Source organism: Branchiostoma floridae, chromosome 18 (genome assembly GCF_000003815.2).
Source record: "Branchiostoma floridae strain S238N-H82 chromosome 18, Bfl_VNyyK, whole genome shotgun sequence".
NCBI lineage: Eukaryota > Metazoa > Chordata > Leptocardii > Amphioxiformes > Branchiostomatidae > Branchiostoma > Branchiostoma floridae.
In genome coordinates, this window is record NC_049996.1 from 18,452,968 (window position 1) to 18,465,920 (window position 12,953).

General features: G+C 39.9%; 3 protein-coding genes across 8 annotated transcripts in view; 2 read left to right on the forward strand and 1 right to left on the reverse strand.

Annotated features, from left to right (window-relative positions):
• The window catches only part of LOC118405636 (N(G),N(G)-dimethylarginine dimethylaminohydrolase 1-like), an 11,409-nt gene extending 8,445 nt beyond the window's left edge, over positions 1-2,964 (reverse strand). The window contains exon 1 of one of the 2 annotated variants that reach the window (XM_035805205.1): positions 2,623-2,964. The gene's annotated coding sequence lies outside the window, so the exon portion shown is untranslated. The remainder of the gene's footprint in view (positions 1-2,622) is intronic. The other variant, XM_035805204.1, reaches the window with a different exon arrangement.
• Positions 2,965-3,094: 130 nt separating this feature from the next.
• LOC118405637 (N(G),N(G)-dimethylarginine dimethylaminohydrolase 1-like) lies at positions 3,095-9,213 on the forward strand. The gene is made up of 6 exons (XM_035805206.1): positions 3,095-3,305; positions 3,965-4,108; positions 5,603-5,702; positions 6,304-6,500; positions 8,071-8,199; positions 8,873-9,213. The coding sequence occupies exons 1-6, from the start codon at positions 3,159-3,161 to the stop codon at positions 8,972-8,974; spliced, it is 819 nt and encodes a 272-aa protein (XP_035661099.1). The 5' UTR covers positions 3,095-3,158; the 3' UTR covers positions 8,975-9,213.
• A 1,130-nt stretch (positions 9,214-10,343) lies between these two features.
• The window catches only part of LOC118405638 (alpha-1,6-mannosylglycoprotein 6-beta-N-acetylglucosaminyltransferase A-like), a 33,637-nt gene continuing 31,027 nt past the window's right edge, over positions 10,344-12,953 (forward strand). For all 5 annotated transcript variants that reach the window (XR_004829921.1, XR_004829922.1, XR_004829924.1 and 2 more), the window contains exon 1: positions 10,344-10,514. The gene's annotated coding sequence lies outside the window, so the exon portion shown is untranslated. The remainder of the gene's footprint in view (positions 10,515-12,953) is intronic.

Sequence of the window (12,953 nt, forward strand, 5' to 3'; positions counted from 1 at the left end):
CCCGGCTGACTCCCCTAGCGTAGTATTTACTCTATTTGACCAATTTCTACAATTAGACCACCAAACCACGAAGCCTGGTAGAGGCTAGTGTTACTCTAAACCAGGTCTGGTACCAGTAACAATCTACGGTCCCTTAGAGATAATATCAAAGTTGGCCAAGGAGTATAGCCGGCCAAAGGGAGTCAAACGGGCCCGGTGCCGCCAATGCTCCTTGGTCGGCTTTGATACTATCTCACCGTAAGGCACCCTAGGGTCTGCTTGGAGACTATGAATGATATAACTTTAAAAAGGAATGACGTCACAGCTCAACTGCCCTGATATAACTGCTCTTAACCTGCAGCGCGCATGCGCATCAGAGGAACGTCAATAGAGTACGTACATGTATAAAACACGCAAATAGAGAGCATATTTGCATAATCAATAAGAAAATAATATAACAATACCATAGTACTATTATAATTGTGGTGAATGATGGGAAGTCCATACTTGCAACGTCATCAGAGCCTCGTTTTCAGAATGCTAAAATTAGACTCTCATTTTGGAAAAATTTGTGACATTTCATAGAGGAAAACATTGAATTATATAATTTGCAAAAGTGGACCTTTTCTTCCAGACAACAACAAAAAGGTAAAATGTCAGATATAAATAATCTCAGGGGAATGAAAAAATAGCATAATGGATGAACGTATTATTACATTTATTGTACATTTTTGCCCAAACGAGCTAATTACAGATGGTCACATACACAACATACACAAAAAATACATAATAGTATCGTAGACCAAGTCTAACATAGAAGTTCGGCCACCAAGAAGTGTCAAGCCGAAGAGAACAAACATTCCATCATGTGTTTGTGGCCAGGATTGTCTGATTTTCTAGGTCTACGAGGGGCGTGCAATAAGTAATGGTCCTGACCCACTTCCAGTTGTCTGATCTAAATGAAATTTTGTATGTGTAATAATTCATATCTCTATGGGTTATGTTGCAAAAGACAGCTCTGAACTAATTGTGGTTTCTGATTTACTGGTGTTTGAACTTAGTCAGGTGCGAAATGGACCAGGTGTGAAATGGAACCAGTTGAGTGTCGCGCAGTGATCCGGTTTTTGTATTTGAAAGGACGCACACCAAAGAAGACTTTTGATGAAATAAATGAAACTTATGGTGATGATGCCCCATCATATGACCTTGTAAAACGCTGGCATCCTGAATTCAAACGTGGCTGGAAGTCTGTGGAAACAGCTCCCAGACCTGGTCGTCCCTCTTGTGCCATTGATGAGGCATCAGTTGGAGGACCAACCTGGGGTGTCCTACAAAATCGGTGTCCAGAGCTGCATCAAACGATGGGAGAAATGCATAACTCTGGGTGATTTCTATGAAGAGAAAGACTAATAACTGTGCCAAGTTTCATTAATCTCCTGCTATGGGAAATGGGTCAGGACCATTACTAATTGCACGCCCCTCGTATGTAGACCCTTAAGCTATGGGCGGTTCCACACATCTAAATACCTGACACCATTCTATTGTTTGGTAGGATTGTCTACGCAACAGACAACCATCGCAGAACAAGATTCCGAGACAACTCGGCACCTGGGACGACTGGGCCCCTGAACAATCAGGACAACTCGGCACCCAGCGCAGGTCAACTCGGCACCTTAGTTTTGGACATGTCCGAGCAACAAAATATAGATAATATACAGCCATGAAAGAACGGTGGACACTTTCATAATTTTTATTCTTCAATTCGACTTTATGTCCACGAACAGGACCGGAAGCTTTACTTTCAACTTTAACCTTTCTGTGACCTGGCGTTGTTTCAGTCCTTGATTTCAGGAAGCCTCTAAATGTCTCAATATCGGCTATCATAGAAGCTCATCTGTGTTTGTAGTACTCATAGCTATAGTTCAATACTAAATTTTCTTCCAACACAGAGGTATACACTCCGGGATGAAATTTTTAACGACCACTGACATCTCCTTCTTCGGGGTCAAACTAAAATGATCGTATTAAAAACGTTTGGAAGTACGTGATTGAACATTATTGATCCTAAAGAAGGCAGCAGTGGTTGCTGAAGTGAAAAGTTGATCCGTACGTTGTTGCATACTTTTGTGTTTGGAGAAAGTTTAGTATTGTTTGAAAACGGCTATCACGTATTGTTTGACTTGATGGCTTTGGTTCTTTTCAGCAGTCTTTTGCGTCCCGCTACTAGTCCATGGTCTTACATGGATCACAACAGATCACAAACAAACCAGCCCACTCATTTGTCTGGAGATTGACTCTAAGAAAAGCATATCTTCAACTCAAACAACAGTAGACGAGTTTGTGTCGTTTTCAAATCAAAGAGACCCAAAAACAAGTTGCCAGCCTTAAAAAAAGCACCCGAGGAACTGGTTTGAATATAAGTCAACTTTTAAGCACCTCTGTACCAGTGACCACTACTAGGGTTGCTTTCGATCGTTCTTTTTTGTCTTGGAGACATGTTTTGCACTGTGTTGATTTTCGAAATGTTTAAGTTCTCAAACGGATCATATTTTTGTTCAGTTTGTGACGTATTTAAAAAATATCACTGGCAGGGGTGCGTGTGATGTATCATTGTAGCCCAGAGTGAAAATTGGACAGACGTACCTGAATACGGGCTTCGGAAGGAAGGCAGCTTCAGGCCTGTAGAATCCCTGTCTTCACTCTTGCAGTTATTACGTGATGTGCTTCTTATTCTCTCAATCATTGATATGCAGAAAACGTCACGATTTTCTATCAGACAGTGAATCATGATTGGCTAAAGGTGACAGCGAAGCTTGATCTGCAATGATTGTCTGTTGAGTAGACAATTTATTGAAAATCAACGCTTCGGTGTCAGGTATGAGGAACCGCCCCAATTTTAAGAAACAAGAAGTCTGCACAGAAAATCAGACAACTTTTAGTCATAAATACATAATTGCCCGCTTGCTGCATGCAGTATGTGTATGATATGTATCAAGACATGCTCAATAAAGACATGGACAGACAATCCCGAGATGAAAAGAATCTGAGTGATTCAGGAGCTTCCAAACCCGTCTGACAACTTTTGAATCTTTATAAATCGGAGAGACTCCCCGCCCTATATAACAGAGGCGCCTGCAGTCATATACAGGGGGCCATCAGAGTATTTCAATACTAGAAACATGGCGGACATCTGGAACTTTCCCGAGTTCACACGGGCAGTCGTGCGAGAGGTTTCAGATAACGTCAACAACGCAACGCGAAGCCCGATTTCCACGGAAGACATTGACCTGGACAAGTGCCGGGCTGAGTGGGAACTCTACGTGCAGGTATAGCAACAAACAATCGGTGTTCTGTCTACAATGTTGTTGATTAGGTTGAACACTTTTTATGTTACAGAAGGGAACATATTGTTTTTGCTTTGTTTCTTCTTCTTTTCCGCACAAATAAGGTCAACGACCTGGACCAGACGGCTGTCACCATGGTAACAGGTAAAGTAGCAGGCACCATGTGGTGTTCGGTTACATAATGTAGCAAATGTCAGATCTAGAGGGGCTCGGGTCACTACATTTAGAAATGTGTTCAAATAAGAATGAACAAAACAGTTGCCAGTGTTAGACTACAACATGTGAAGGTAACATTCTGTATTTGCTTGCAAATATTACCTTTCTAGTTCTTTGATTGTGTAACTGTAAAGCCTTTGTGGGCAGAAGTCGAAGATACTCATTATCATTGACAATACAAGATGTCATTCATTCTGGGGTACCATATTTGTAATATAAAACAGTTCCAATACATTAACGAAATGATATTGCTGGGGAAATTCACCATTGGTAAGTTTAAATATGGAAACACTCATATGGACTTAGTTACATTGTTCAAATCTGAATGTTCTTTAAGAAATCTATGAAGAATTGATTGTATACACATGTCCCATACAGAATGAGCAATAAAGTTTTATCATTAAAAAAAAAACCTCTACGTGCAGACGCTACGGGACCTGGGTCTGGACGTGACGGTGATTCCGCAAGACCCCAGCCTGCCCGACTGCATGTTCGTGGAAGATTCATGCATCGTGGTTGGAGACACGGCGCTCATCACGAGGCCCGCATGCGGACCCAGGCAGGGGGAGGTCAGTGATGTCATGTTAACTGTTTCAATATTGATTGAATGAATGAAGACATTTATTGCACATTTTTGCCACACTGGGCTAAGTACAGGTCACAACAAGACATGTTGAAAAGATACAGTAAACAGGTACAAAATGAGACTATTGCTGGATAAATTCAACTTCTCCTCGCTTTTCTGTTATAGTGGAGATAAAAGAGCAGATATGTTTTATGATCGATGGTTTGTCTAGTTGCATTAGGAATATGAATTTTTCCACAGAACTTAATAGGTGTATGAAATATTACTCACCACTCTGAAGAAATCATTACTCGTCACTCTGAAAATGCTGTATGTTGTCTATTCCTTCGACTATAATTGTTAAGACAACACGTTGTTGTTCGTCCATCGGAAGTTGATGAGGACAACACAGAGTTGTTCGATTTCAACCTCTGAGGTTTTTGTTTTTTTGAAATCGAAAATATTCTGAGTTTATCGGTGAAATATTCATTTAGATTTCCTTGTACTGTGAGCTATTTTCATTACTCGCCACTCGTGTCATGTTATTGTAAAAATGCTGTTTATTGTTGTCTATCGGTAGACAACACGATTTCAACCTTTGAAGAGCAGATGCAAAGGACAGCATGTTCAAATACATGTACACTGACCTTATCTGTTCCTGCTATCCCCCCCCCCCCAAAGTATTCAGATCCAAAAAAGGAATGAATATGAAGTTAATGAATGAATGAAGACCTTTATTGTACAGTTTTGCCCAACCGAGCTAAGTACAGGTCACAACAAGCCAAAACATATATACAATCATATAAAAGTATCACAAATCTAGTCTAACACAGCAGTTCGGCTTCTTCTCGCTTCTTGGTAATGGTGAAAATGTAGGACTGTATGGGTTTAGCTATGGTCGGTTTGTCAAAACGCATGAGGAATCAGTTCTTCTCATGTGTCTAAAATGAGGTAATCTACGTTCTATGTAATTAAATAGAGTATTATTAATATTCAATGACTCAATCAACCCTTCTTTGTCCACTATCTGTTTAAGAGAATTTAATTAATGAATGAAGACCTTTATTGTACATACATACCCACTGGGTTCAGTACAGGTCACAATAAATGATACGACATGATATAATGATACAATGAATTTACACTACTCAAGAATCGTATTCTACTGCGTACATTCGGCTTCTTCTCGTTTCTTTGTGATATTAAAAATGTAAGAACAGATATGCTTTATAAGTAAAGGTTTGTCTAGATTCATAAGGAATATAAATTTGTCTATATTACCAAGGACGTTACATCAGAAGTAACGTCCTTGATATTACTTAGTGGTATGAAATGGGGGAACATGGATTCTATTAGTCTGTATAGTTCAGCTCTTTCTTTCTTGTACAAACTACATTCTACTACAAAATGATGTTAGTCTTCTAACTTATCTAGATTGCAGTATCTATTTTCGTTGTATCTATATTCGTTGTATGTATCTTATCTTCATTTCTTTCAGACAGCGATAATGGAAGAGATCATGGCGAATCTCGGGCTAAAAGTAAAAGTGGTAGAAAGTGATACAGCCACCCTGGAAGGCGGTGACGTCATTTTTACAGGTTGGTAGATTTCAGGATGTCCTTAAAGATGTCTTATTCTGTGCTGTTTCTTATTGATTAACGAAGTTACTGTATATAGAAGGCAGATTGGAATCAAAAGAGTGTCTCTTTTCCGAAGCATCGAAAGTTCCAAGGAAAGAAAACCGTCTTTGCTCAGATGCAACATTGATATGCAAATTCAATCCTGATTTTAAACCTGACTTTTTTTGTTATGTTTCCTGTGTTATCTCATGTTAAGGTTAAACTTTTGATTCATTCGTTTGGCAGTATGATTTTACGTTATCTAAGTTAATCTAGTTTTGTACAGTATTTATGTTACCTAAGTAATTTGGTTTCGTAGAACTTTTTTGTACGATTATGTTATTGAAGTTAATTAGTTGAACTTTATGTATGACTTATGTTCGGGGTTCTCCCTACAGGGGGCTTTGAAAAACGCCGTCAGGCGATATGCTTTCACCCTGGTTGAATAAAGAATAAACAAACAAACAAATGCAAGATATGTATATTTTCCTGGCCACTTGTTTTCAATAAATTCAAAAGAATGAACTTGTGCAAACAAATATTAATACAACTTTATTTTTTTGTTGTTATGTTTTTGTAGGCAAGGAGATATTCTGCGGCGATTCGGTGTTGAGTAACGAGGAGGGGTTCGCCATCTTGCAGGAGACTTTCCCTGACTACCCGTGCCACTCCATCTTTGTGGAGTATCCGGAGTTCCATCTGAAGGGGTACATGGCGCTGGCTGCTCCGGGGGTGATCGCCACGTGTGATAATGAGTGGGGGCATCCTGGCTGGAAGGTCAGCTGTTGTACTTGTTATTACCTTCGCCAAGAAGGTTATGTCTTTTGGGGTAGCCATCCTTCTACTTGGGGACATCCAACGGCGAAACCGCCTGTCTGGATGTACCTAATCTCCAAGCAGATCCCACGGTAGCATATGCATAAGGTAGTATCAAAAGCTGACAGAGGAGTGAAGCCGGCTTTAGGAGTATGTTTCGCTACTACATTGCAAATAGACACCATTTAGCTGACTACACTCCATGGCCAGTTTGATCTTATGCCATTGTAGGATCTGCTTTGAGATTAGATGTACCCTGCTTTCCTGACCACCCTGCTCATAAATATTAATGAGCTTTCTCTTATATATGCGAGATCCCTTTTGAAAACTGAAAATCCTATTCTCTGATTGGCTGACAGCTGGTTTGTGGCAACGCCCACAGGAACCAAGAGTGACGGTTGAGAAAGCAGGGTACATCCAGACAGGCGGTTTCGCCGTTGGATGTGTCTGCGTAAGAGGATGGAACGGAAGTAGCGTTCATTGTATGTATGTTTGTATGTTTTGTTGAAGACCAGCACAACTCGAGAACGCTTGGATGGATTGTATTGATATTCGGTATGTGGGTAGGGCTAGCTTGGTGACCTAAAAACGACAAGATTTTGCCCCCCTCCCCCACCCCAGCGACTTGTTATGTTTACATTTACCGAAGCTTAACATCATAAACGCTTTTGATCCGTTTATTCGTCCACTTTAATCCAAGCAAATAAGGGCAATGACCAAGACCAGGTGGCTGTTACCATGGTCACTGGTCAAGGAATAGGCACCCTGTGGTGTTGGATTACATAATGTAGCAAATGGCAGGACAAAGTTAGAGGGGCTGGTCAACATATACATGTATAAAAGTGTTTGAGTGATGAAAATAGTAGTAATTTGTATTTACAAATGTCACCTTTACTAGTTTGTTACCTACTTGAAAACTAGCCTGTGTTTACACAAGCTCTCGCTGGCTGGAGTTAATTATGGTGGCGGCAATTGTAGGGCCGGCCGCTAGGGGCGCGATTTTAGTCAGGCTATTTGAAAACCTGGCGTATTGTTTTCAGTCTGTGTGTGTGTGTGTTTGTTCGTTTGTACTGATGTATATCCATAGAAATCTGTTACAGAAGGAATCATTACATTTTCCCTAATTTTTCTACAACTTCACTGTACAATCAACACTTGTGTATAAAGACTCACGAAAATATGCCGTAATACCCCTGTCACATTTGGCGAAAATCGATCGAACGACGATTCTGCGGCAATCGCCCGAGCCTCGCTTATAATAATAACTTTATTGCACGACAATTGTACAAGGTACAAAGTATGGCTTATATGTGACAGGGACGGTTTTCAGATGAAAAATATGCGCAACCCTCTGTCGATCTTAAATATGACCGATCTTCCATCGATACGCCCGAAGATCGTGGATAATGTGACAGGGGTATAACTGCAACTGAAAGAAAACACCACCAACAACAACAGATTGTCGTGGTAATCTATTTCTGCTCTTGTCGAGTTCCTTTTGTGATTTTATCATCTTGTCCAACCTTGACAGGACATCTGCGACACCTCCAACTACACTTACAAGCCCCTTTGGATTCCTGACGACTTTGGTAACAACTGCATGTTCATCAACGGCAACATCATACACACTACAGATGACCAGAAGCCGGACACTTATGCGGTATGTTCCCTCCACACTATAGTTTTGTTCCTCTCTACTGGGCTGATGTAATCGTACTTTTCATTGGTCACCATTCCTGCTTATCTCATTCTGATTGGCCAGAGTCCTGTGTGTCTGTCCTTCTGATTGGTTCAAACTTTCAAAAGTCATTAATGCACGTGTGTGTCAGTGAAACTATTAATGCACGGCTGTTAATGATTTTCCATCCCACGGCATCTGTTACGGCGTCATAGCCAACATGAATTGGGGCCTTCTGATTGGTCTACGTCCCCTGGCGATATGATAATATAGTTTATGGACTGGTTCAGTTGTTCATGGGTACACAGACAGGGCTTATCCGACTGTACTGGTCAGTGGCTTCAATAAATGACAATAAAAGACAAGATAGATGACAAGACACAAGACTTCATTTTTCTAACATGGAACATAACATATATATATACCAGTTCAATGATTTAAGTAATTCAACAATATTTACAGTACTACGTGTTCCTCAAATTAAAAAAAAGTCAATCAATCAATCAATCGTTCGCTGGCATCATAAGTTAATGCATGGCGGCTACAGACAATTTATCATATAATATGATAATAAATCGTAAAAGAGATAAATGAAAGATATATTTCTGTTGAGTTTGTACTACTGGCGCTAACTTATAGATATTTATTTCTGTAGGTGTTCAAGAAACAGATGGCTGACTACAACCTGATCGCCATGCCGACGGAGGAGGTCAGCAAGGTTGACGCAGCCCTGACGTGCCAGTCTATCCTGTTCTGAGCACAGGCCATACGTACCCGGAAGGATTTGGTTATGTGGATGCCATCAAGTTTCGGCCGTTTAAAAAAGTCTAGATCGTCCACCATGCCGTATATTGTTGAATCCAGCTAAAATGAGCAAGTGTATGCCGTGTATCAATCAAATATACCACAAAATATACTAATATTATAGAATGCCAACGTCAATTCCAAGGTCTAACGAGAAGATGTGAAAGAACAAAATGAAACAATTGTTCAGTATTCCATACTCTGTTTGTTTGATCACTTGTTCATCAGTTTTCATTTTGTTTGCCAGACTTTTTTATTTGCACACTCACGTCAGTTTTGGGGTTCCCAGAGGATGGCATCCATATAATCAACGTGGTTTCAAGACATGATAAATAAAAATGGTGGTTTCAAGACATGATAAATAAAAATCTTTTGCACAGCAATTGTCATAGGTACAATGAAAGGCCTTGCTTAAGTCAACTGGTTATATGGTAACGTTAATTGAATTTGACCGTAAGGTATAAATGGTGTTTCAACATTTAAAATTTAGCTTCATATTGAAGTGCATCTATTTCGTCATTAAAAAGAATGAACTGTGTGGCCTCGAGCCTTTCTCGTAGATTCTGAATTAACTCAAACTACAGTAGTACAATATGATGATGTAATCATATCAAATATGAACGAGAGATGTATCGCAATTACATGTCTGAGGGCTAATTGCAACCTATTCGGAGCTACATCCGATGTTACATTCTAACTGGTGCAAGTTTTGTGTGGGTTTGACTTTTTCTTTTGATGCAGTTGAAGACCGATTCTGCAACTAATATGTGGATTCGTTGACTTGAATCATGCATAGAATTATTTTCACATGGTGAGAAATTAAGTATGTATTATGTATTTTGGATAATCTGGTAATAAATAACTGAATTCTTATATGTAGAATACAACACAGTGTGTGTTTTCCCTCTTTCAACCTCCTTGGTATTCCAGCCCGACCGCGGATAGGATCGCCCGACGTCCGGAGGGCGATTCGACCGAATCCGGCATTCGAATTTTCGCGTGCGTTCGATTTATTCGATGGAAGCCCGTGTGAGATATATAGAATACAACATGGTGTTTTCCGTATCATCCGAGGTACCAGCCCGACTGTGGGTCGGATCGCCCGTATACAAACCTTATACATGTACATACAACAAATGTACCTTCATACCGTATATTCCCAGCATGCAAGCGTGACACACATCAACATGAATGAGTCATGGCGGCGCCCATGAGCGCCAGCGAAACCAATACAGATTTTTGCTAATGGAAAAACCTGTCAGAAGTCTACGTTCTTACAAGGAGGCTAAAATATTTTAACATCCTTGGTTCCGAAGTTACGAGCAAACGCTACCTTCGCCGTACATTGATTGTCGGGGGTATTCGGTCTTTTCCCGAAATGCTCCGACAATTGCCGAAGATGACGTCAACGTCGTGGGGTCAGAGGTCAAGCGAAATAATGTTGCTAAGGTTAGCTGCTTCCCGGCGTGATGCGGAATTTCCTCCATTTTAAGGTAAATTCTGGTCTTTTTTTCGAACATTTTAGATTCCAACTTTGCCACGAATCACCAATAGATAAAACTAGTACAGAATGTTTTGGTATTTTGTCCTATAATGACGTTTAAAACGAACCTTGCCGTTTTTTTACCAGCCTCTCTGAAGTGTAACCATATACCGAGGTAATCATAACGGTCTCCTTTCAATATCTGTCTTTTAGAATATCAAAGAGTAAAGTCACGAAATATTTCTTTGTCAGAATTTGAACTAGAACTGTAATGTTGGCTAACCTTGCCGACAGAATTTATCAAAAACACCACTTTCCTACCTAACGTTATATGTTTTGGTTCAGAACTGTGGTAACGTTAATTTCCGTAGTTTAATTTCCGCATTGTTGTTTTCCTTCCTCAAATGACGTCCTTCATGTTCTGAATGTTGAATTTCCTTCGTGAATATTATCAGTAAAAAACCACAGTTATTAGAGGATTATACAGTAGTTGCTGTATTCAAGGAGGTTATATATCTAACGTTGTATCTAAATGTTGGTTAAAATTTCAATGCAGTAGTTCCCTTGGGAAAGGCGCAACAGCAATTTCCTCACTTCACTCAGGTGAAAATGAGTACCTAGCTTTGGAGCAAAAAATTGAAACCACAGATGATCGAAAACATGAGGTACCAAAACTGCACGTTCCACTGCAATGATGTAGAATGCCGCCAGGGGGCCCCCAAACTATTTTTTTCCAGTTTTTGTCCGTCACAAACTAGCGACATTCCAAATATGAAACCGATCCACCCTACTTTTTTTATCTGAGCATTAAAGTTTCATAGGATCTTTTATGGAATGTTGTTGTTTGGGGAGTGGCTGTCTCAGGTAAGCCATTGAAGATTACTCCACAACCTAAATTGTTAGCCTTTTCAGGCTTTTATAATTAGTTTTGGAAAGGTTGGCAAGGAGTTACTAAGTTACCATAACATAAGCTACCGGTTATTATAATATAAGCTGGACGTGTTACGTCGAAGAGCAGTTATACCGGTACCACACAGAATTATAGTATTTATAGTGTATACAGATACTGACTGACTTCAACACGGTAAGTTCCATTTTGGGTATTTACAGGAACTTGAATATACCGGTATACACTTCAAGAGGGATGAAATTTACAGAAACGTGTAATATTCTTTGATGGCCCCCACGTTTGTTATCATGTCCTGATCACAGTGTTTGTTAAGCAAGGATTGAGTAATCAGACCAGTCCAAAGTACTACTACAAGTACTTGGACAACCTCTAGATATACATGTATATGTATGCAGGGCTTTGAAATACTTTTGTCTGCATACTAGTACCTGCACTGACATTGTACTCAATTTTATGTTGTGCAAGTTTGTTTCTGTGCACTTAAACTTTAAAGATTTTTTACCAGGTATCAGTGTGTACCTATTCCCAAACATGAGTTTTGCGCCCAGAAATCAGGACACATGCTTGACACGGGAAGTTACACTTACAGGTTGACTCAACCTGTTGAACAGGACTGAGGAGGAATTTCTGCCACTTCACACAGCAGCGCTAACCTACACTCTCTGATTCTTTGAACTTAGTTCAGGCATGGCTAGCCATGGTACCATCCGAATAGTAGTTTACTCGACACGTCGATGAAGGTTAGACATCCAGGTAATAAGATATGCCAAAAAGCAGTTGAAGATTTGACATCCAGGTACTAATAAGATATGCCAAAAAGCAGTTGAAGATTTGACATCCAGGTACTAATAAGATGCCAAAAAGCAGTTGAAGATTTGACATCCAGGTACTAATAAGATATGCCAAAAAGCAGTTGAAGATTTGACATCCAGGTAATAAGATATGCCAAAAAGCATATGAAGATTTGACATACAGGCACTAATAAGATATGCCAAAAAGCAGTTACTCTAAAAGTCAGTTTGCTCTGATGTTTATCATACACTATACAATTGCTTCTCTAGCTATTCCGAACTTCAATGTCTCTAACACCTGGAATAATTGATTCTTGTCAAAATTCTGGATGAAGGCGCTGATTGGTCCCTAGACCATCTGAAGCCACAATAGAACACAAGCTCCCCACCAGTCGCATGAAACTTGAAATGGTTATTATACTGATCGCTGTATTCAAACAGGTGTTGGATTAGTACGCCAGTTTGAATGAGCACTCCAGAAAATACCTTGATTTGCTCATTAACTGACGTCACCAACGAAAGATTTGAATATGCAATGTACAGTTGCCTAGGCGGTAGCAAAAGCAACTACATATACCATCTGGATGGTACCCAGGCTAATGCAAGGTCATTCTCATAGATAAGTACCGTACATTCCATTCTAATTTCTAGATCTGTTCTGTTTTATTCTAATTTATTCTAGATGATAACCATGACAGCTAAATCTTAAAATGTTTGTGACAGATTCATTTTTCATGGCGACGCCTCC